This window comes from Microcebus murinus, chromosome 6 (assembly GCF_040939455.1).
Source record: "Microcebus murinus isolate Inina chromosome 6, M.murinus_Inina_mat1.0, whole genome shotgun sequence".
In the NCBI taxonomy this organism is placed as follows: Eukaryota; Metazoa; Chordata; class Mammalia; order Primates; family Cheirogaleidae; genus Microcebus; species Microcebus murinus.
The window spans coordinates 25423713-25448219 of record NC_134109.1 but is presented as its reverse complement, the minus strand read 5'-3'; the positions used below and the strand labels follow the sequence as shown (position 1 = coordinate 25448219).

The 24507-nt window shown below is 56.0% G+C and overlaps 1 protein-coding gene across 1 annotated transcript; it reads left to right on the top strand.

The window, feature by feature from the left end:
• The first annotated feature begins 909 nt into the window (after nucleotides 1-909).
• VASH1 (vasohibin 1) lies at nucleotides 910-24439 on the top strand. Its single transcript, XM_076003837.1, has 8 exons — nucleotides 910-1342; nucleotides 2759-3143; nucleotides 11458-11546; nucleotides 12712-12768; nucleotides 14298-14372; nucleotides 17076-17457; nucleotides 19113-19225; nucleotides 20497-24439. The coding sequence occupies exons 2-8, from the start codon at nucleotides 2841-2843 to the stop codon at nucleotides 20567-20569; spliced, it is 1092 nt and encodes a 363-aa protein (XP_075859952.1). The 5' UTR covers nucleotides 910-1342; nucleotides 2759-2840; the 3' UTR covers nucleotides 20570-24439.
• Nucleotides 24440-24507: the final 68 nt, after the last annotated feature.

Below are 24507 nucleotides of genomic sequence, written 5' to 3'. Positions count from 1 at the left end.
CATCTTTTGGAAGGACGGGTAAAGAACCTGCAAGCGTATTTTAAAACCACCACAACCACTTGGCTAACACGGGGAGCAAAGTATAGGGTGAAAACTAAGCGTCTCAAGAAGGAAGCCTTCAGTTCAAATTCTAGCTGTGCCACTTACCAGCTGTGTGAACGTGGGGAAGCTACTTACTCTCTGAGACTTGGTTTCCCTATTAATACAATAAGAAGGTGGCAGCTGTTGGTCCCTGGTGACCTTGACATGCTCGGTGAGCGGTGAGCATAAGAGGATCCCAGCAACCTACTTTCCTGGAGCCCTGTGATCCCCCCATCACTGACCACCCCAGCTTCTGAACCTGCAGGCAGTAAGAGGTCGCTGCTGGAGCCCAGAGGACCCAGAAATTTCAGATACCAGGGACAACTTTAAGGAACAGATGGGGAACCACTGAGGGCCTGGGTTTCTCTAAGGCCTTCTCCCGCCCAGCCCTGGGCTAGAAACCTCAGCTTGTCGAGAAACACAGCGACCCCAGACCTAAAAATATCTGCTGTCTTGGGCCCAGGAATCTGCATTTTCGCGCGAGAGCCTGTTGTTCATGTTAACTACCAGTAGGGGAGAGGGGAAGAGTCTTAAAGACACACTTGGCTGTCGACTTTTAGTAAAGTTCGCTTCTGCGGCGGCGTTGGTGCCTTTTCCCGAGTGTTACACCTCTGCGGAACAGGGCAGGGGGAGGCGATGTTGAGTCCCCAAAGTCCAGGGAACGCACACGACAATCTACTGTGCTTCCACCTTCCTCTGGGCCGGCTAAATCTCCCCACCCACCGCTTCCCATTCCCATGTCGCGGTCCCACGAGCTGGGGAGCTGCATCTCTCCCTCCCGGCCTTAGGGGACCGCGGTGTCCAAAGCCGGGTCCCGAGAGGTGGATTAGGAGTGGACTCTGCGCACCCCACTCCGACCAGTGCAGGTGATGGGATAGCATTGAGTGACTTTTAACTCTTTTGTTTCCAGAGGTAGTGGCCTCCAACCCCTAGATGTCCTCCCTTAACGGAACGTGCGCGCCTGGAGGGACTCTGCGCTCACCCAAAGCGACCACCTCGGCTGATAGGTGGGGAAACTGAGGCCTACAGAGAGAAGCGGTCTGTCGAACGTTCCACAGCACAAGTCACTGAATCCCAGTCTTCCCCGCCAGTGCTCTCGCGTCCACACGCTGAGTGCCGCTGCGAGGTCCCCGCTTTAGGAAATTCCCCGCCGCGGAAGTTCCCTCCGCGCCCGGAATCCCCGCGGACTCTGCGCTCTGTTTGACACATTGCAAAGTCCCTCCGCAGGTCCGCACCGGCTTCGCGGCGCCGGGAGAGCGAGGTGAGAAGAGAGCGAATGCCGCCCGCCCCCCGCATCCCTGAGATAACTTGGGGCAGAGGATGGCCGCGGGAAGCGGAGGGCCGGGCGGGAAGGCACTGGCCCTTTAAGGGGGGGACGGAGCGCATGCGCGGCGCGGGCCAGAGTCTAGCCGGGTGGGCGGCGGGCGGGCAGGGGACGCGGTCGGCGACAGCCGGACCCTGGGGCGGCGTGGGCAGCGGCGGCGGCATCAGCTCCGCCGAGCCGCGGATCCGCGATCTGGTCGTGGGCTCCGCGTTCGCAGGCTGCTCGCAGGGGGCCAGCGCACCGGTGCCGCCCCGGCTTTGTCACTCGCCTCCAGCTGCATCCGCGGGCCGTGGCTGCTGGAGCCTCGGAGCTTGCTGTCCCCGCCCCGCGGTCCTTCCTCCGCCCCTTAACCGGGGCAGCGGGAGCCCGAGCGAACAGCCACCGAGCATCCTTCGCCCGCCCCGGCCGCGCCACCGCCCATGCTGCAGCCAGTCCGGGGCAGCGACCCCGCGGCCGGAGCCCGCCGCTCGGTGACCTCAGCCTGGGCCCTGCGCGCCGCCGGAGCGGGTCCCGCTGAGCCCTGGGCCCTGGCGCGGGACCCGCGCCCCGCGATGGCTCGGCTGGCGCAGCGCGGCGCCAGGTGCCCGCCGTCTGCCCGCTGAGACGCGCCGATTAGGGACCGGCTGGGCCTGGGCGCTCCCAGCCTTCGCCTCCTGCCGCGCCCTCTCCCCTCCTGGGGGAGCCGCTGCCGCTTCCCAGGGGCGAGGGGACAGGGGACCCAGACAAAGCCCACTTTGTGCAGGGAGTTGGCCTGGGGCGTGGAATGTGCGCGTCGGCGCGCGCCCCCTCCCCGCGCCCCGCCAGCTGCGAGTCTTGGCTCCCGGACTTGTCTCGTCGCGTCGGAGAAGTCGCCCCCCAGCGCCACTCCCCCGCCCAGGGGTGCGAGTTCTGAGCTCCCCGGCCCGGAGTCGCCTTGGTCCCCCCAGGGGCGCTCGCAGGTGTGAGCGTTCAGGGGTTTTGTAGCGGAATTTGTGCTCTCCAAACCTGGGACCTGGGGCGCCCAGTGGGCACCCGTGCCTTGAGCCTTCCTTTCTGCGGCCGCAGGTCTGAGCTCTCTGGCCTCAGTTTCCCTCCGATTTTTCTCCTCTTTGCCAGCCCAGGCTGCTGCCGGGCATTGTTCTTGTTGTCAAATGGGAGTGCTTTGTGAAGGCTGCCAAGTTGGGGTGTGTTCTCTTTACCCCGTTTTTCAAACAGAACAAGGCCTCTAATGCTGACCTCGGACGACCCTCTCGGCCCCTACTTCACGTCGTTGCACTGATTTTTTTTTCTCATTGAGTAGTATTTTATTGTACAGGAGCCACGCCCTGGTTTCTTAAAGGCGCCTAGCACTCTGGCCATGTGTTGTCTCTGCAGCTGGTGTGTGGGAGGCCTGCGCTGAGCCACCTGTTCTTCCCGCCTCCTGAGACATCCTCCCACCTGCCTCAAGACTTTAGGGATGCCAGGGGGGAAGAAGGTGATCGGAGGTGGCGGCAGTGGCGCTGCCCCCGCTGCCGCCGCTGCCCCCTCTGGGGTCAGGCGTTTAGAGACCAGCGAAGGGGCCTCAGCCCAGAGAGAGGAGGATCCAGAGGAGGAAGGGGAAGAGGACCTTCGCGACGGAGGCGTCCCCTTCTTTGTCAACCGGGGTGGGCTGCCTGTGGATGAGGCCACCTGGGAGCGGATGTGGAAACACGTGGCCAAGATCCACCCCGATGGCGATAAGGTGGCGCAGCGGATCCGTGGGGCCACGGACCTGCCCAAGGTGAGGAGTGGGGTGGGGAGGACGATAGCACAGTCTAGCATATTAGTGACCTTAGGACTGAGAGAGCAAAGCCACCCTCTCCTCTTGGGGGGTAGGGGACCCTTGGCACAGTGAGATTTAAAGAATACAGACAGGTCTGTCTTGTCCAGAGAACTTTTTCTCCACTGCCAGTCTATGAGGGGGTTCACATGCCTGTCTCTGGGACTCCTTCCCCCATGTCTTTTAAAATGCCCATGTTTTATGGGAGGGGACCTCGAACGAACTAACACTAGTATGGCTTGACATGTCATTTGCCTGATGACACTTGCTAAGCCAGAGAACTGTGAACAGACAGATAATGAATGACTAAGGAAATAAGGGCTTCATATGTTGAGAAAATATTTTCATGTATCATCCCATCTAATTCTCCCAACAGTCTCATAAAGTAAGTGCAACTTGGGTCCCCATTTTACAGATGAGAACGCCAAAAACTCAAGTGGGAACTCAAGGTCCCACAGCCAGTAAGTGGCAGGGCTGGGACTCAACCCGGGGTCCTCTGCTCTGTTGGTCCCCAGATTCAGGGAAATGAGAAGAGATTCTATAGAGAGGGGTAAAATGAAATAATTTTTCTGTGTTTGCCGGAACTCTTCCACAAGAGCTATCCTTCAAGTTGTGTTGCCAGTGAAGGCAGAGGCTGTGTCTCATTCATCTTTGTCTTCCCAAGGTCTTCTGTGTGCCTGGCACAGAACAGGCACTTAATGTACGTGTTCACAGAATGAAAGAGTATTTGAGGGTTCTGTACTGTACAGAGCTAGATGGAAATACATGCCTGGTATTTTTTAAAAAACATTGTGGTTCAGACTAAGGAAACACTATCCTAAATGCAGAGGTCTGAAATCCCCAAAACAGAGCCCTCCGGACAGAGGTCAGAGCCCAATGCTTAGTCCTGCCTACTCAGGTGGGAAGGAGGGATATAGGCAGTTAGTGTGAATTAGGTGTGGGAACAAGTGGCCTGTTCTGTTTTGTTTTTACCAGGTTATTGGTAGAGCTGTCAGAAAAATGTCTTCTGGGGTGGGGTATGGTGGCTCACACCTGTAATCCCAGCACTTTGGGAGGCCAAGGTGGGAGGATCACATGAGGCCAGGAGTTTGAGACCAACCTGGGCAACATAGTGAAACCCCATCTCTATAAAAAAAAAAAAAAATGAGCTGGGCATGGTGGCACGTGATTGTAGTCCTAGCTGGTCTGGAGGCTGAGGTGGGAGAATAAGCAGCTGCTCAATATTTCCAGGGGAAATAAAATGTAGATTCATTTTGAATGGCTGCATAATTGTCCTCAGTACTGACTGACCTTACTGATTTATTTAGCTACTATCCTATGGTTGGACATTGTTTCCACTCTTTCTTTCTTTCTTTCTTTCTTTCTTTCTTTCTTTCTTTCTTTCTTTCTTTCTTTCTTTCTTTCTTTCTTTCTTTCTTTCTTTCCTTCCTTCCTTCCTTCCTTCCTTCCTTCCTTCCTTTTCTCCCTCTCTCCCTCTCTCCCTCTCTCTTTCTCTCTTTCTCTCTTTCTCTCTTTCTTTCTTTCACAGAGTCTCACTCAGTTGCCCTAAGTAGGGTGCAATGGTGTCTTTATATATATGAGATATATATATCATATATATATGTTTATATAGCTCACTGTAACCTCAAACTCCTGGGCTCAAGCGATCCTCCTTCTCAGCCTCCCAAGTAGCTGGAGCTACAGGCATGTGCCACCACATCCAGCTAATTTTTCTGTTTTTAGTAGAGACAGGGTCTCATTGTTGCTCACGCTGGTCTCGAACTCCTGAGCTCAGGCAATCCTCCCTTCTCAGCCTCCCGGAGTGCTAGGATTACAACAGGTATGAGCCACCATGCCTGGCTCACTATTTTATTCTTAAAATGAACACTGTGGTTGAACATTCTAAAACATAAATTTTGGGGTCCATCTCTGATTATTTCCTTGGGATAAATTCCTGGAAGAGAGAGTATACCATCAAAGGATGTGGACATTGGTAAGGACCCTCTGCCTGTGTATATGACCTTAGGCAAACCCCTTCGACATATTTGAGCCCCAATTTTCTCATCAGTAAAATGGGGTAGGTTGATGGGAAGAGTAAATAAATGAGAGACTGTGTTAAAACAGTGGACAAGGGATGAGCCCCAAACCAGTGCTGGTTATTGGGTGTTCATTACCTTTTCTCATGTCCTTTGTTGGGAGGGAAGACTAGATTTCACTGAGATCATTTGAGCCTGCGAGGCCCGAGTCACATGCTGCTCCCTCATGAGCAAGTTGGTGTTGAGGAGACAGCTCTCCAGCCATCTTGCTTGTGCCTAAATTAGGCCATAGGAGAGTGTGAATGGTTCCCTGCCAAACTGTCACCACTCCTAGGGACTAAAAAAACCCCAATGAGCTTACTAGTGACTGGTCTGTATTATCATCTTGTCATCGTCAACCCTCATGCATAAGAGAGACACCAATGAAGGAAAGAAGCTATTATCTGAGGGGGAGGAGGTGTCGTGAGTGACAGGGGGAAGGAATTTTGTGAGCAGTTTGGAAAATTTTGAAACTTCCCCTGCTCAAACCATGGGAAAAGTGTCTCAGCTAGAGGAACCACATGAGCGCATCAGTCTGCATGAGGTTCCTTCTCTCCTGGGGCCCAGAGTACTGGAAGCCCTTCGAGTCTGGGGGTGTGGCGGAGTCCAGAGGCTTTGGGGAGAAGCAGTGGAGGTCGGTGCCAGCAGACCACCGCACGCTCCCTCCCGAGGGGCCCTGCCGCTAGAGCTGGCACCCGGGCACTCCTCACAGAGGTTTCACCGCGGGGATCCCAAGAAGGGTTTTGTTTGGACTGTACCATGTTTTAAAAAAACGCTTGAGCCAAAATTTAAAATTGGGAGCATTTCACATAAAGACCCAGATTTTTGGCGTCTTTTCAGAAAACGAGAAGACTTAGGAACAGGGAATCTGGAATCCCATGTGACGCTGTCAGCTGGGGCTGAGGAGTGGGTCCCCCCGGTCCCCGCCTGCCCAGCCCGCCTTCTCTGTTTGTATTACCTGCCTGGCCCCTGAAAGCCGTTGAGTCTGGGACCCCTCCCAGGTAGTGTCATAAAAGAACACTCTGGAGTCTAATCCACCAGGCTCTGATCCTAGCTCTCCCATGACTGCTTACTTGAGGAAGTGAGGAAGGCGTGCAACCTCCTTGTGCCTCAGTTTCCTCAACTGTAAAATGGGGATAAGAGCAGTGCCCATTTCAGGGGATGTTGAGAGGAATTGATGATGTAAAGCAACCATCCGAAACCTTTTTGACACCAGGGACAAGTTTCATGGAAGATAATTTTTCCACAGACCTGGGGTGGGGGTGGTTTCAGGATGATTGAAGGACAGTATATTTATTGTGCACTTTATCTCTATTACTATTGTAACCTACAATGAAATAATTGTATAACTCACCAAATGCAGAATCAGTAGGGGCCCTGAGCTTGTTTTCCTGCAACTAGACACATCCCATCTGGGAGTGATGGGAGACAGTGACACCCAAAGTGTGTTGCTTATGTCCAGTCTACTCCGTAATCTCGTTTTGTTTGCTGTCACTGCAGAAAACCGTGCCTCACAAAGATGGGACATTAGAAATGGAAGCAGGCTTTCCAGTGCTTTTGTGGCAATCTCAGGATATTGTGCCTTGACTTTAATCCAAAACGTGGGAGACTTGAGGTTTTCTCACACATACCTTTAAGGCCACCGTCATTTGCAATCTCAAGCAGTTGATCCTCTTTGAGCACGCACAAAGTCGATTCATCTGGCTTACTCACAATTGGGTTGCAGACCCATTCCTTCCCAGTTCTGGGATCTTTTGTGGTTTGGAAGTAATGCTCAAACTCTTTTGAAAGCCAAGATAGACGATCATGCACCAGCTGGGAGAAAGAAGGCCCTGGCTCAGACTGTCTCAAAATCTCTGCGCTAATGTTTGAAACATGTCAAAAATCCCAGTGTTCACTCACTGCTCCCATAATTCCTGTTTGGTCTTGAATGCAGCGGCTTTATTTGCCGACTTGAACAGTTAGTTGTCTTTCTCCCCTGAAGTGACAGATTGAGTTCATTGAGCAGGTTGAATATGTCACACAAGTAAGCAAGTTTTGCGATCCATTCTGTGTCACTGAAATGTGCTGCCAGTGGTGACTGTTCTTCTAGAAGAAATCTCTGGAGTGGCGCTCATAACTCAAAAACTCTGGCCAGTGATCTACCTTTAGAAAGCCATCTCACTTATAAGAGAAGACATGTGTGCTCAGAGTCCATCTCACAGAGCCGAGCGAACAGATGTCAATTAAGGGCAGGTTCTTTAATGTGGTTGCAAAGTGTTGTTTAATTCAGATGACGTTTTTTGGCTAGCCAGCATTTTTCTGTGGATGACATAGTGCATTGACACACATACAGAAGCGACCTCCTTGACCCAAGTAGTGAGACCAGAAAAGCCATCCAGTCATGGCAGTTGCTCCATCTGTGCATATAGTGACACAAAATGACCAGTTCAGTTTTCCTGACACGTAATCATTCAAAGACTTGAATAGCTCTGCAGATATGGTATTGGCAACAAAAGTGCACATAGCATAGTCTCATGCACATCCTCCTGAAAAATATATCCCACAAAAATAAGCATTGGTCCCTTCTTGTCAATATGGGTAGACTCATCAACCTGGATTGAATACCACAGTGACTCATTAATCCTCTCTAACAATTGTGCCTCAATATCCTCTGCTATCAGCCAGGCTCCGTGGCTCATGCCTATAATTCTAGCACTCTGGAAGGCCGAGATGGGAGGATCGCTTGAGGTCAGGAGTTAGAGACCAGCCTGAGCTAGAGCAGGATTCTGTCTCTACTAAAAATAGAAAAAAAAAATTAGCTAGGTGACTAAAAATAGAAAAAAATTAGTGGGGCGTGGTGATGCATGCCTGTAGTCCCAGCTACTCGGGAGGCTGAGGCAGGAGGATCACTTGAACCCAGGAGTTTGAGGTTGCTGTGAGCTAGGCTGATGCCACAGCACTTTAGCCTGGGCAACAGAGTAAGACTCTGTCTCAAAAAAAAAAAAAAAATCCTTTGCTATTTCATCCATTCGTCTAGTTATGGTGCTAGCTAAAAGAGGAACACATGCCACCTTTGGAACTACAGCCTCTCCTAAAAGTTCACTGCCAATGTCCTTAGCAGCAGGCAGGATCAACTCTTCCCCAGTAGTAAAGGGCTTCTTAGCTTTAGCAATGCTGTTAGCCACTGAGAATGACGCTCTCAGTACAGACACATTCGATGAAATGGTGGCCTTCAATAATTGCTTCTGTTCTTCGTGTTCAGGTTTTTTTCTTCTGCGAAACTCCAAAGGCTTGTCTTTTAATGCAAGGTACTTGGTCTCCCATGTGGTGAAGCAGTTTTGAATGTTTCATGGCTTTGGTGGATAGCCAGTCGCCACATAGTATACAAAGTGGGCTTGGAGAATGTGAATCACCTGTTGCAGTGAACCCATAATTTAAGTAGGACTGCCTCAGCCTCCCAAGTAGCTGGGACTACAGGCATGAGCCACCATGCCCAGCTAATTTTTTGTATATATATTTTTCAATTATATTTGGTCAATTAATTTCTTTCTATTTTTGGTAGAGACGGGGTCTCGCTCAGGCTGGTTTCAAACTCCAGACCTCAAGCAATCCGCTCGCGTCAGCCTCCCAGGATTACAGGTGTGAGCCACCATGCCCAGCCAAGCTGCCACCACTATTAAAAGCTTAGTGGCCACTAACCCCAGCCCCAGTGGCCAAGAGTCTTTTCTAACTGTGGCTCTGGCCACTGAGCCACCGTAGAGGGGGAATGTGGACATCTCCTCCAAAAGGGCAACGTTGCCATGATCGGCAGCATGCTGGCTGCTGTCTTTGGCACACGCTGACAGCGATGCCCTGAGCAGGAATTGAGCCTTTGCTGTGTGCTAGACCCTGCTCTGAGGCCCCGACCTGCAGCATCCCTTTCCCGCTGTGAGGTTGGCTCTGTGTTGGTGCCCATGTTACAGATGAGGCGTCTGAGGCGTGGAGGAGGTAAGGAGCTTCCCGAGAGTCACCAGACTGTACAGGACAGAGCTGGATTTTGCTAGTGATGGTCAAGTTCGAGTGTCGGCCCCAATGCTCTAAGCCATACTGCTTCAGGCCCACCGGCCAGCCACAGGCTGTCCCAGCTGCCCCTGCGTGTGCCTCTAGGGGATGTCTCAGCAGGGCTCAGGACCTCCCCCCACTGTACCCCTCTTAATGCCAACCCCAACAGTGAGGAAGTATTTCCTGGCTCCTGTTTTGGAGGGGGAGGCGAGGGGTGGGGGTGTCAAATCCAGGCAGCCAGTCCTCAAGTGGGCCTGGGCATTTGGATGCACAGGATCTTTCTTATTTGCATTTGAGCGAATGAGTCTATGCTGGTAATGAACATTGAGAAGAAAAGTGTAGGCGCCGTCTACAGTCAGATGACATGAGTCAAGGAATTATCTTGGTGATGGTGGCCTCCAAGGCCCTGCCTGTGAATCCCAGGCCCTTTTGGACTCTTCCTTGTCACAGCAGCCTGTTCTGGGTCCTCTGTGTGGATGGCAGGTGCCAGTCCTCGTGTGGGCACTGCCTGTCCCTGGTCCAGGCCTGGGGCTGGATGGGCTTAGGTGAATGGTTCTTGGACTGCAGCTCCCTTCCTGTTTGGAGCATCTCATGAGAGAGTGTTCTTACAGTCTTTACCTGAAGCTCCAGTGACAACTGGGAGGTCAGGTGACTGGACACGGATGTGCCTTGCTGTCTATAGCAAATTGCTAAGTAATTCCTCTCCCACTGCACAGCTGCATGCTCTTGACATAGGGGAGGCCAGGCCAGGGCCTGGGACACACGTGGCACTGGCAGGAAGAAGAGGAGCCCCTACCCTGGGGCTTTTAACCTGCTGGTGACTGTAAGTGGCGGTGCCAGTTTGGGGAGGGGAGTGATATGAAAGGGGAACCGGCTTCCTCCAGACAGAGGTGTCAGCTGCTCAGGAGTAGCCCAGACAGGAAGGAGAGGACAGCAGGGAGGGAGCGGGAGGAAGTTTATGCAAAGCTGTCACTGTGGACCAGGGGCCCTTCCCTCATGTGTCTCCACCCTGGAGCAAGCAGGTGCCATCAGCAGCACCCAGACGTGAGTGTACAGCGAGCGATAACTGGTGTGTCAGTTCCCTCCTTGTCAGAGCCCCAGTGCTGCAGCCACATTATGTAAAAGGCTGTCCCCTGTGGGTGCCTTGTCCCTAGAAGGAAGTCTGCTCTGAAGCCCCAGAGGTCCCCAATTGATGTATTCCGTGGCTTCCTCCACCTCACCAACCTGTTAGAGCCGAACTGCCAGGATTTGGGTTCCTCTGGCTGGAGAGGGGGTCCACACCTGGGAGGTGGCCTCTGTCCTGGAGACTGCATGGTGGCTGGGGGACAGCCTCTGGGCTGCTTCTGACCCGAGCCCCAGCAGCCTGGCAGCCCCTGCCTGTCAGTCCCAGGCATCAGGAGGTGCCTGCCCAACTCGTGCTCTTTTCCCCCTTTCTGGGCTGGGTGCTGGAAGGGGCGTCTCGGTGAGGAGGACTGCCAGGTTACACCTGTACTGCTTAGATGTGGCGCTGGTGGGAAAGTGGGGTGTTGAAGGAGAACTGGGGCCCCTGTGCCTCTGTGGAACCCCTCCAAAGCAGCTGGGCCCCAGCAAATACAGCCCCAGCAAGACCTGGTCCAAAATATGTCTCTCTGCCTGCTACCCTGACTTACTCCCTGACAGTCCAAGTTTGGGCTCTGGCAGGTCCCGTAAATGTTCCCGCGATACTGGGTGGGTGACTCCTGCCGAGGATACATAAACCCCTCCTGGGACCCCTCCCCCTGCCCAGGACACCACCCTGTGGGGCTGGGACTCCAGGTAAACCAGTTTTGATCTAGCACTTGAGCAAGAGTGAACTTCAAACCCAAAGGAACTTAGGCCCAGTATTAGCATTCCTGGTAAGCCTTGAAGTTAATGACTATTTAAAATTCGAAACAGTTGGTGAATCAACCTAAGTTTTTCTAAAATTGTTAAAAGATGTAAAACATTGGAATCATCAACATAAGCTCCAAATTAGGAATGCCATCAAGTGCCAGGAGAGAAGTAATGGCTGGGATGGCATCCTGACAGGGTCCCCGGAAGGAGGGGGTGACAAGGGAAGAGGCTCATGACAGAGCCCCCCCCCAGGGTGGGACTCCTCTGGGGGGATATTCCTGGGTGTCTGGTGGGCTGGCAGTTCCAGGGTGGCCGCCTCTAGTGACCAGAGCTCTCTCTGTCCCCAGATTCCCATACCGAGTGTGCCTACGTTCCAGCCGTCTACGCCCGTCCCTGAGCGCCTGGAAGCCGTGCAGCGCTACATCAGGGAGCTGCAGTATCCTCTCTGGTCCAGGGTCATGGCCACCTTCTGGCTGGTGTGATGGGTCCAAAGGCCAAGTGGGGCCTGTTTCCAGACAGAGCCGGAGAGGCGTCAGCAGAGCCACCTCATTCCCCAACTCCGGGGCGCCATTTGCACGGCAGCTCTGTGCTCCCTGCAGCTGTGGGACACGGCCTGTGTGCCCCCAGTATTGGAGGAATTCTGACCAGTGGGTGCTGGGCCCACTCCACCCTCCCGCCGTGTGATGGGGCAGAGAGAGGGAGAGGTGTCCTGGCGACTTCTGGTGCTGTGGCCAAGCCAAGAGCTCCTCTGTCTCCATCCAGCCCTAGCAGAGAGAGGAAGAGGGAACAGGCTCGGACTGTTTAAAGACTGAGTTTTAAAGTAGGGGACATAGAAGAGAAAAAGGTTTTCGTGCTCCAGGAGCTAACTTCCACATCTTGGAAATTACTCCTGGTTCTCCTTTTTCTTCCCTGGCAGGAGGCTGGTTGCCCAGCATAGAAAGAGCTGGGCTTCCGAATCCAGATTCCTCTGTGCCCTGCTCTGGACCCATCCAGCCCCTGCACCCTGCCCCTGGGTCCTCTTCCCCATCCTCCCAGCTGCAGACGAGGTCAGAGGTGGGAGAACCGGGCATGGGTCCTGGGTGGGTGGAAGGCCAGGCTGATGACTGAAAAGTGGGTCCAGCCCCTCCCCTTGCCAGCAGCACAATTGTGGCCCAGTGAGGGGAGGTGGCTGGCTCAGGATCACCCAGCAATTAGAGGCCACATTGGACCCCCACCCACGGCCTTCTCCTCCCAGTCCATGTTGCGTCTCAGCTGGTTGGGAAATGATGTGCTGCAGAGAGATGTTCCCAGCCTCAGCTCTTCCTGAGGTGGGCTGGCTGGGCTGGCTGCCTGCTCCACATCTCCCGTCCTGGGAAGGGAGGCCGGGGGGGCAAGGGGGTGACGCTAAGGAAGAGGAGGGAGAAGGACACAGAGGCTTCTCTCCCTGCCAGGAGATGTGGGCCTTGAGCACCTTCCAAGGTATCTTGCAGGAGACACTGTTGGGGCACTAACCCACCCTGCACCCCTGGGAGTGCTGGATGCCTAAGGTCTGGGAGGTGGCCAGGGAGAGAGGGGCGACCTCCTCCCGACCAAGCCAGGAAGCCCTTAACTGGCGCCTGCAGGTACAATCACACAGGGACACAGTTCTTTGAAATTAAGAAGAGCAGACCTCTGACAGGGTGAGTATGGGGTGGCCGGTCCTCTGCCCAGGTTGGGTTGGAGCCTCTTGGAGAGCTTCTGGTGTGCCTTGGGTGGAAGCTTATGGGGCAGGCAGGGACTCTTCCAGGGAAGCCCGACATGGGGGCACCCTGGGGACAGGTACCACCCGGGTGTCACATGGAGAGAAATCTGGTGAGAAGAACAGCCAGGGCTAACTTGATGAAAAGGAAACCCCTGCATCCATGCTGAGCTAGCAGGATAGGGGAGAGCCCCCCAGTGTGCCTTGGGGAGGAGAGAGGGTGGTCCCAGGTAGACTGGCTGAACCTCAGATCATTGTCTTTATTGAGAAGTGGGCAGAGTAGGAGAGAGCCCTTCCCCTTCCTCTGTCCCTGTGCACTCCCCTCACAGGGGACTTGCCCTGTCACCCCATTTGCCTTACTGGACTCTCTTCTGGTCATTTAGCAGAAGGCCCAGTTTCTGAGCAGGGACCCCACTGGAATGTTGCATCTCTCACTTCCTAGCCCACCCACTGCGTGTAGACCCCTGGCTGGATTCGCTGGCTCTAGAAAGTTTCTGCCCATGAAGCCTCGTGGCAGAGCAGAGTGAGGAGTGAATGCCTGGGGCCTGGGGGCTCGGCCCAAAGATGCCCCCAGGCTTAAGACCCCCCCCTCAGGTTTTAAAAATGTATGTGAGTTTTACATCTTGCTCCACACATAATCCATGTCTGCTTTCTTGTGAAAAATTCTTTAAATGGCTTATTAGCAAAATTACTTTTTTTAGCATATTATGAGGGTACAAGTGTTAAGGTTACATATATTGCCCATGCCCCCCTCCCCCCTCGAGTAAGAGCTTCAAGCGTGTTCATCCCTCAAATGTAGCAAAATTACTTAATTACTTCTTCTCCAAGGCCCTGGGTAGAGTCCAACCTCGCTAACCCCAGTGCTCTTGTTGTCCTGTGGCCACTGTGTGCTGAGGGCCCACTCCAGCCTCCTGTGGCAGGGGGGAGTGCGGCCCCCAGGCGGGGGCAGCGTTTGGGGAAGAGGGAGGAGCCAGCCCTCAGGAGCAGGCTGGGGAGTCACCAGACAGCCATCCCCTGAGATCCCACAGCGGGCCTTGCAGCTGTGGGGGAGGGGGGGCCCACTGTCAATTAACAAGCTCTTCCCAGAAGCCATGGTAGGGTCAGGGGTGTCCACAGAGGCATTCCAGAAAGGAAGAGGTCAACACTGAGGCCCCACCTTCCCCCACTGCCCTCACAGAAAGCCTCAGCCCAGTGGCTGTCAAGGTCCCCCCTCCACCCCCCACCGTGCTCCCCTCCCCCAGGGAGCTGTGGGTCAGGAGCCAGGCAGGGAGGAGGAAGTGAGGGAGAGAGGCCTCCTTCCTGTCAGGGTGGGCAGGGGTGGGGGTGGTACTGGGTCTGAGCTGAGAGCAGCTGGGGGGGGGCGAGAGGCGTCTGTGCTGGCGTCTAGTGCACCCTGCCCCTCCTCCCCACACTCTCCCACCGGAAGTGGCGGAGGTGCTGTCCTCACAGTTCTGCCTCCCTCTCCCACAGGCTGATGGACCTGGCCAAGGAAATGACCAAAGAGGCTCTGCCAATCAAATGCCTGGAAGCCGTGATCCTGGGAATGTATCCTTCCTCCCCCTGGGAGGCCTGGGGCCAGGCGGGCCAGCCACCAGCCCCTCTGGGCCTCTGCTTCCTGCTTGGAAGGACAGGGCATGAAGGAGCTTTAGGGCTCCCAGCCCTCCCTATGCAGTTGTCTGCCTGGCCCCAAGGTAGGGGGATCCCCAAGACAGAGAAGGCCCCCCCCAAGGTGAGGGAGGCCCCCCAAGGTAGAGGAGCCTCCACAAGGTGAGGGAACCACCCCAAGATAGAGGAGGTCCCCCAAGGTAGGGAAATCTCCTAAGGTGGAGGAGGTGGGGGACCCAGTACCCCCAGCCTCAGTTGCTACTTTCCCGGGCTTGCTGGGCAGCTCTTTTTTGAATCACATGGGCACAATGACCCTGTTCTCTGAACCCAGAATTGGGGCACACTGTCTTACAAAGGCTGTTGTACCATTTCCAAGAACCAGACACTGGCAGACACAGTTGCGATGCCCAGATGTTGGCATTTCCAGGACATGTTGATTTGTGGAGATGACGAACAGGATCTCTAAAGCCGAACTAACTTTAAAAAGCACCAACAGGGCTTCCTGGGTACTCCCACCCGAAGGGCAGAAATGGTGCCTGTAGCTGGGTCAACAGAGTGGCCGGGGACAGACAAGCCCCCAGGAGAGGCTGCCGTCCCCTGTCCCCTGACCACACCAGGGGGAGAAGAGGCAAATGCTCATGGCCAGGTCTCTGTCCTAAGTGGTCAGTGCCTGAGCATTGCCTTTTTTTTTCAGATGTTATGGTATAAAAAAAATTCATACGTATACAACATAGAACAATATAATGAATTCCCATGTGCCCATTACTTAGCTTCACCAACTCAAGGCCAATTCTGTTTCATCTCTTCCCACACCTCCCATCTCCCCTACCAGCTTTTAAACATTCTCCTGTCCCCCTGGGGCAGGCGGTGCCCGGCTCAGGACCGGAGGAGCACAGATTAGGGGACGGCCAGGAGGGCGCCGGGGTCATGTTGGAACAAGGAGGCCGTGCAGGGGCCACCTGGTGGCTTGTGGGCAGGAGGAAAACAGGAGCCACCCCCATGTAGGTGAGGGGCTCTTCCCTAGCGTCCCCACAGCAATGGCAGCACCTATGGTGGGCCCTGAACTGCATTAGTTCCCATGTCTCACTGCACTCAGCCTCTGCAGGGCAGGGTGGTGCCTTTCTCATCTCTGTATCCCTGAGGACTCACAAGGAATGGGGCTCAGTAGGCACCGTGGAATGAGTCTAGCACTGCCGGGAACGTGGCATGGTGTCTGACAGCACAGACTTTGGGGTCAGGCTGACCTGGACTTGAATCCTTGCTCTGCCACTTACTCACTGTGTGGCCCCCAAGTAAGTTCCTTAACATCTCTGAGCTTCTGAGTCCTGCTCTGCCAGGGGGGATAGTGGCAGCGCCTGTTGCACAGAGTTGTCAGGGCAGTGGAACAAGCCCGTGCATGTAAGACCTGTGGTCCCCAGTCCCCAGCACTGGCCCATGGCCCCGTTAAGATCCAGGCCACACAGCAGGATGTGAGTGATGAGGGAGGGAACGCTTCATCTGTGTTTACAGCCGCTCCGGGTCCCTCGCCTCACCACATAAGCTCCGCCTCCTGTCTCAGCAGCAGCAGCAGCATTGGGTTCTCATAGGAGCATGAACCCTGCTGTACACTGCGCATGCGAGGCATCTAGGCCGTGCGCTCCTTATGAGAATGCAATGCCTGATCTGAGGTGCAGCTGAGGCGGCGATGCTAGCGCTGAGGAGCAGCTGCAAATGCAGGTTATCATTAGCAGAGAGGTTTCACTGCACAATAAATGCGCTTGAGTCATCCCGAAACCATCCCCCGTCCCACCCCCGGGGTCCACGGAAAAATTGTCTTCCATGAAACTGGTTCCTGGTGCCAGAAAGGTTGGGGAGCGCTGTTAAGACAGCGCCTCTATGTGGTTACCCGTTGATCTCCAACCTGTCTGTGCAAGAAGAGCCTCGCTGAGTATCATGTGCCCGGCTCAGCTGGGCCCTGGAGAAAGAGCAAAGAAAGGGATAGATAAGGTCCCTGTCCTCAGATGTCTACATTCCAGCGGGGGGAGCCTAAATAAGTAAACCCAGAAGCAGGTGAAAGGAGGTTATGCTGAGTGTGGTGGAGGAAACGGCAGCAGGCTTGCTTTGGAGAGGGAGGCCAGGAAGACACCAGCTCCCAGGGAAGAGCCGGCAGGGGTGCCAGGGGGAGCCGGGTGGCTGGGGAGGTCGGCGGGTGGGCAGTGGTCTGAGGCTGGATGGTCGTGGTGAGAGAAAAGAGACTGAGCAGAATTGTGTACATCTGTGAGGACATGTACGTGTGAGGGAGGAAGAAAACGTGACGCTGTGTCCGAGGGTACGTTAGGCTGAGAGTGCGCCACGGCGGAGGAGGGGCTGGAGGCGGGGAGACAGGTGCAGGGGCCAGTGCGGTTAGGTTTGGTGATTTTGTGAGCCCTGCTCGACATCATAGCAGCAGTCACGAGTCTCTGGGAGCCTTGTGCCTATTAGAGGTTCCGTTTCCTGGGCACCTGCTGTATCCCAGGCTGCATGCTGGATGGCAGGAATGTGGAAGTGAGTGGGGCGGGGTGTCTGCGCTGGCGCTGCAGGGGCCGTCCCTGTCCCAGCCCGTGCGCCCGCCCCACGCTCGCCCTGCCTCTCCCTGGCGCTTTCCTTAGCTGGGGGCCTGGCCAGTTACCTCACCAACAGCATGCCCACCCTGGAACGCTTCCCCATCAGCTTCAAGACCTACTTCTCAGGGAACTACTTCCGCCACATCGTGCTGGGGGTGAACTTCGGGGGCCGCTACGGCGCGCTGGGCATGAGCCGGCGCGAGGACCTGATGTACAAGCCGCCGGCCTTCCGCACGCTCAGCGACCTCGTGCTGGACTACGAGGCCGCCTACGGCCGCTGCTGGCACGTGCTCAAGAAGGTGAAGCTGGGCCAGAGCGTGTCGCACGACCCGCACAGCGTGGAGCAGATCGAGTGGAAGCACTCGGTGCTGGACGTGGAGAGGCTGGGCCGCGAGGACTTCCGCAAGGAGCTGGAGCGCCACGCCCGGGACATGCGGCTCAAGGTCAGGTCCACTTTCAGCTCCCCCCACCCGCCCGCAGGCGTAGTGGGGGACCCTCTAGTCCTGCCCAGCAGAGGTGGAGTGAGGAGCAAGGGAGATGAGGCGGACACTTACGCCCAGGGCCAGGCCCTGCTCAAAGCTCCGCATTGTTGGTGTTCCCCTCAGGTGGGCAGACTAGGGCTGGGGGACTGGGCGAGCTGCGCTGGGACAGTGGTAGGTGTTGGACACACGGAGACAGGCAGGTGGGGGGACTTGGGAGTCAGGTCTGCTGGTGGGAAATCATGGCCTGTCTGGAGGGGGGAATCGTGGCGTGGGTGGCTGGCAGCCTGGGTAACTCCTCCTGTGTATGCTCCTGACTCTGGCCCCCCCCCCACCTGCGTCCAGTAGGGGACTAGGAGGAGGTTAGAAGAAATAGGAAAGTGAGACCAGGGGAAAGACAACGAGGGTGGCAGTTTTTTCTCCTTCTTTCCTCTCTACAGATGCGTAGAAGTCTTGGGAGGGAGATGTTGTGCCCAGAGCAGTTAGGCTGGGCTGTTGAGGCAGAATACTGACCTCTCCCTGGGGCCCCCTGGATGGGGGGGCTGCTCCCCTGGGCAGAGGGCCAGGACCCCCTGGGTGTCCCCTCCCTGTTGCTCAGTCATTGCTAGGCTGTGACTCTGCCCCTCCAGGCAGTCTGGTGCCTCTGCCTCACCCACTAACCTCTGCACTATGCATGCAGTATTTCTCCCGACAGCCCTGCAGGCCCGTGGGCAGTAGGTGACGCTCCATTTTCAGGGCAGGAAGCCCAGTGTCTAGCTGTCAGACAGTGAGAGGCAGGTCTGGCTGGAGCTCAGCCCTGATGGGGAATCCGGGCAGCTAGGGCTGCCCTAGCCCTGCCTTCCCCCAGGGCAGAAGCAGGCTACAGCCGCCCGCATTGGAGAGTGGCTGCCCTCCTCTCCCTCTGAGCTGGACCTCCCCGCCTAGCTCTGGGTCGCCCAGCACCCTGGCTTTTGCTGCTCAGAATGTTATTGTGTCTTCAAGGCAGTGAGTTGCATCTAGAGTTGGAGCCAACTCTAGTGTTAGCCTGGTTTTTAGCACCGTGATTCCCGACCCATTCAGTGCTAAAGCTCACATGTTATGTGCCCCCCTCCAGCACTCCCATGGTGCACCCCATGTTTTGAAAAAGTCAAGCTGACCGTACCACATACAGGATGATTCATTTGTTTTTCTCTTTTTTTTTTTTTTTTTTTTTTTTGTTATTCAGAGCTGGAACTACCAGTCTGACTTCTGATTGGCTGGAGATAGATAACCAGTGTCCTCTGTGGGGTTGGTGGGATCCCAGCCCAAAGCTCACCCTGGGCCACTTCCCCAACCAGCACGTTTACCTGGTGTGGGTAAATAAATGGGCCTTTGCTTGTGAGCTCTGTATGGTACTGTCACAGCCCAGTCACTCCCCCACTTCCATATTCCCTTCAGGGTCCCTCAGATATTGGGCAGCCCTGCTGAGAAACCCCTGCCCCGGCAGCTTTAGTGCCTAGGATGTAGGTTTGGAAAGGTCCAGAGACAGGGCAGAACGTTGCCTGAGGCTTCCTGGGTCCTGCCCAGGGCAGCCTCTGGGGCCACGTGGCTCCTCTGGGACAGCACCAGAGTGATGCTTTTGCTGCCTTCTCTCCACCTAGATTGGCAAAGGGACAGGTCCGCCCTCTCCCACCAAGGACCGGAAGAAGGATGTTTCCTCCCCGCAGCGGGGCCAGTCCAGCCCCCACCGCAGGAACAGTCGCAGCGAGAGACGGTGAGAGACAGGATGGTGCCTGGGTGGGTCTGAGGAAGCCTTTTCCTTTCTTCTCATCTTCTGGGTCTCTCTTTTTTTGTGCCCATTTCTTCTCCCTCCCACCCTTTCCTCTTCTTTGCCCTCCCTTGGGCAAAGGGAGATGATTTGGGATGGCAGGTTTGGGTTTATGTGTGGACATCTCCCACAGCAAGGCAGTCCCATTTCCTAGAGAAAACAACCCTCAGCTGGGCCACCGGTTACCCCGAGTGGAGCCCTGGTACCGGACCGACAGGGTCCACACGCAGGTCCGAAGCATGTGGCAGCGTGGGGTGTGCAGGAGTGGGGGTGGAGGGGATGGGGCTCCTGCGAGGCAGTGAGTTCTCCCAGCAACGTCGTGGAGGGAGGCTCAAATATTAGGTAGATGGCTTTGAACACAACTTTTGCACCTAAGAGTCTGTGGTTTTTGTCTGTATCTTTTTTTTTTTTTTTTTTTTTTTGAGACAGAGTCTCACTGTGTTTCCCAGGCTAGAGTGAGTGCCGTGGTGTCAGCCTAGCTCACAGCAACCTCAAACTCCGGGGCTCAAGCAATCCTCCTATCTCAGCCTCCCGAGTAGCTGGGACTACAGGCATGCGCCACCATGCCCGGCTAATTTTTTTTTATATATATTTTTAGTTGGCCAATTGATTTCTTTCCATTTTTAGTAGCGACGGAGTCTCACTCTTGCTCAGGCTGGTTTCGAACTCCTGACCTTGAGCGATCCTTCCGCCTCGGCCTCCGGGAGTGCTAGGATTACAGGCCTGAGCCACCGCACCTGGCTGTTTTTGTCTGTATCTTGATGGCAAAACCAAGCTGTTAAAATACCAGGCCGCAGCCTCTGATTTCATCTCCTACATGTCAGTGTGACTCTTGCTTTAAATATAATTGTCATTTAGGAGCCACCTCTCTGGTGTGAATTAAGGGATATCAGACAGGCCTCTGGCACCAAAATATCCACCCATCATCATTGCCTTTGATCTAGGAGGCTTTTGTAGGCGACAGATTTCCCTTGGAGAAATTTATGCTCTGAGGCGTTACCCAGGGACTGCAGCCTGGTTCGCTAACCCACAGTGGAGGGCAGGAGCCTGTGAGAGCCAGGGGCCACCGTCACACACACTCCACTGTGCATTGCAGGGCCCCTTGGAGAATGGAGGGGGAAGACGCAGGGGTGCAGGGACAGCCACTGCCTGCTCCCTCCCCCATCTCTCTGAGGCCCACTCACTGTCCCCCTGCCCTGCTCTCTTCCTCCTTGCAGGCCCTCGGGTGAGAAGAAGCCTCCGGAGCCCAAAGCCATGCCAGACCTCAACGGGTACCAGATCCGGGTGTGAGGCGGGTGCCAGCAGCCCGGGCCTCCTCTGCCCCCAGGGGCCAGGATGCACCTGCTGGAACCAGCTTCGCTCGCAGGGCAGAGAGGCTGGTGTTGGGGCAGGGCGAGCGGCCGCAGGGAGAGTGTGTTCCAGCTCAGCCCCTCAAGCTGCTCCCCGCCCCGCCGAGCTGAGCCCCCTAACTTTGGGCCGAGAGGCAATTAGTATTTTATTTGGAGTTTTAACTCTACAACTGAAGATTAAGATATTTGGGGAAAATGTAAAACAAATGAATCTGCTGAGGCCTGGAAGGCAGGTGTGTAGGAGATCAATGTGCCACGGGTCTGGGTGAGGAGGGGTCGCTGGTTCTGCTGGTGCCCCGGCGTCTCTCTGGGGTTTGGGTGCATCCTGTCTGTGGGAAGTGTCCCAGCCTTCCCAGGCCTGGGGTGCAGGCTGGGGGATGGAGCTGTTTCTCCAGTTCTGCCTGCTCTGGCAGAATCTTGACCCAGGGAAAGGGAAGCTGGATAGGAATCGTCCTTAGAAAGGTCTTCCTGGCCCATAAATCAGGACTTGGCACAGGCCCTGTCTGCCCCCAGAGCAGGAGCCCCTGGCCCAGGAGAGGCTTCAGGCCCTGTGGCTGCCATGGGCAGTGCTGTGTGGGCTGACACTGCCTGGCATGGCCCCATGCTTGGGGAGCACTACTGGAGGGCCCAGGGGAGCACAACTGGGCACACAGTTCCCAGGCCCCTAACGGGTCTGCTTGCCCAGTCCCAGCTCTGCCCGTTGCTAGAGCCCAGGGGCTCCCTGTGGAGGTTTCTGGGATTTGCAGAGAGCCCAGAGTTGCACTGGGGTCGCCATGACTCTGGGCATTGCATGGGTCTGGGCACCAGCCATGGAGCTGTGGCTGGGACAGGGTGATGGGCTGGAATACTCGAGTCTGGGTCTTCCCTGGCAGTGCCAAGAGTGGGTTCTGCTGGGGAAATGAAGACCAGACCAGGATATGTGTGCCCCAGGCCTGCCTCCCCTCCTGAAATCACCCGTTTTAGCTTGGAGGTTGCAGTGACAGGCCTGTCGCTGCTCGTGGCAGTTCTTCAGAACCTGAGCAGCTGGGGTTCCCCATAGCCCGCCATCGGCACGAGAGACCTGGTGGGGAAGTGAGAGGACTCGGAGAGAGGCTGGCAGAGCTGGGATGTGTAGGGCAAGGGTGCAGCGTGGCCGCTGAGGAGGGACAGAGCCCGAGGACTGGGGAGTGTAAGTGAGAAAGGGATGTGGGAGGGAGTTGAGGGTCAGGCTGCCTTGACGGGTAGGGAGTTCCCTATGGCAAAGACTAGTTGGTAATTGTCAGGAAGCTGGAGGGAGGATTCAGGTTGTGGAAGGGCAAATGGATGAGATGCCCGTTAAGGGTTTGCTGAGAGAGGCTGAGTTGGCCAGAGCAGCTCTGCAGGGCTGCAGAGGGGCCAGGGGCCCGCAGAAGAGGTCAGAACTAGGCTGTGAATGCAAATGTCCACAGGGATGAAAAGGAGGACTGCAGGGCTGGGTGGGGACTGTGGCTAACTCACGAGGACATGCCCCATTAAAGGGCTGCTGCTGCCCAGCTGTTCTCACAGTGCCAGCCCTGCATTACCAGAGTGGCTGACATTTCAGAGGCCAGAATTCTGAATTTTTATGTGAAATCTGATTTTTAAATGTTGGTGATCAGTTCAAAAAAATGTAAAAACCCATTACAGGGGAAAGTGAATGCCAATTTGCAGTATCTGAAGTAGAGAGAGCTTGTGCTAGGGAGAAGCCACTGAGATGCTCTGGTATGTACAAAAGCTCTAAGTTTCCCAGAGCCAGGCTGGGCCAGGAGAGGGTCCTTGCAGCTGAGGAGGAGGAGAAACGCCACCCTGGCTCCTCCCTGAGTCTTCGCTCTTCCTGCAGCCCAGAGGCAAACTCACACCCTTTGCAGTTGCTGGGTCACGGGAGGGGTGGAGTGGATCAGAGACAGTGCAGCTCTGGGCCCACCAGGGAGGCAGAGGGTGCCTTCCAAGCAGAGGAAGAGGAAGGGAGCGAGGAGCCGGGGACGCCTCTGCGGATCAGAGTGCTGGCAGGGCAGGCGCCACAGGCTGGCAGCTCTTCCATCCAGCAGCTCTCAGCCCAGAGCCAGGCCCAGCAGGGCTTCGCCAGAGATCAGTCCCTTGCCTCACCAGTTACTCATGGGGTTGGTGTAAACCCCCCCACACACACACACCGAGGGGTATGGGGACCCCGGACTCGCCATCCTGCCTCAGCTTCCCGGGAGTGGGGATGGCGCGGTCCCCATGTGCCCACGCAGGCTCACCTTGGGAGGTGAGCCTGAAACAAGGTCCCTTCTGGGTCTCCAGGCCACTCATCGGCAGGGGCGTGGCCTTGGCTGCCTCTGGGAACTTCCCGGGAGTGACAGGGTGAGGGGAAGAGATGTGACAGGGAGCTGCTCCTGATTCGGAGTCCTAGAAGGAGGCTCTAACCCACAGGCTCCTTCCCCGGCCGTCCAGGGCGAAGGCGAGTGAATCCCTACCCGCTTGCGGTGTGCCCCCAGCGGACAACCCCAGCACTCACCCTTCCCGAGCTGAGCCCTCGGGCCTGTGGTGACACCACAGGACATAGCGGTGCTTTTTAATTTATTTTTAACTGTTTTTCATATGTAGCAACCCCTCCTCCCCTCCTGGGCGTGTTTACACAGGCTCTGCTCCCCTAGGCTGGCCTGGCTGCAAGGTTTCTGGGCAGGCAGAGAGGCAGGGACTTTGGGGCCTTAGTCACCATCCATGGTATCACCTCATCTCACATCCCATGAGGGACAGGGGCCTGGCTGATGGGACCCCGGCGCCCCCTGGCTCAGGACTGCTTCCAGCCCCTCTGCCCCTGCGCGTGGGGGCTGCTGGCTGAGGAGGGGCCAAGGCGAGGTCCGAGAAAGCTGCCTGGGGAAGCGGGCCAGGCTGGGGGGTGACTGCAGGGTCTCCCACAGCCTGGCTCCTTATGCTCAACGCCAGGGATGGAGCGGGGGCGCTGGGCTTTGCCAGCCTTCCTGTGCACCTAACTCACTGCCAGGCCTCCCCCCACAGCCTTCCCGCAATCTCCTGTCCCCTCACCCACCATGCCAGCCGGCCCAGCCTGGCTTGGGTGCAGCCAAGTCGGGAAACAGCAGCCCTGTGGTCCCTCGATGCAATGGTAAAGCCTGGGGCCAGGGTTTTAAGGAGCAGAAAGAGCCAAGAAATAACCATGTCTCATTTCCAGCCCTTTCTGTCATCTCATGCCCCCACCCCTTCCAGCTTGGCCTTGACTTCTGGCTCTGGGAGTCGGTGGCATTCTGGCTGGTGGAGCGCCCAGAAGCCTGTGTGCGCGTGTGCACCTGGTTCTCCTGCCTGGAGTGATTTCTGGCTTGGCCCACCCTCTGCACTGTGTCCTTGGCTGCGCTCAGGTACAGGGACATGTGTGCTGGGCCCAGTGTGCTGGTTGTGTGAAGGGCAGGGAACAGTCCGCTGAGGAGTGGGAGACAGGGAGTCTGCCCACCAGAGAGCGTCCCTCCTTCCAGCCTCCCTGGGCCAGGCAGGGCTGCTGTGGTGCTAGCTGTGAGCCCGTCAGTGTTGACCTCTCACTCCATCTTGGTGCTCCGGAGCCCCAAGTTTTCCTTCTTCGAGTCTGACGAGAGAAGAAACCTGGGTGTGCTTGGCCTCTGGGGCCTGGTGATGACGGGCCATCTCCTCCCTTACTTAGGCGTTGTGCTGGCTGCAGTGTTGTACTAGCCTGTTCTGTTCTCGTATCAGTATTACCCCCTCCTTCACTTTCACACTTTGTCTCATTCCTGTTGTCACTTTCCCCTGTGAAATGAATAAAGTCTCCCCAGCTCCAGTTGCGTGGGCTGGGCAGAAACTACAACACGTAAGCCCTGTCTCCTTTCCTTTGGGACCTGGGGCCCCAGCCCACACCCACCCTACAGTTCAGCC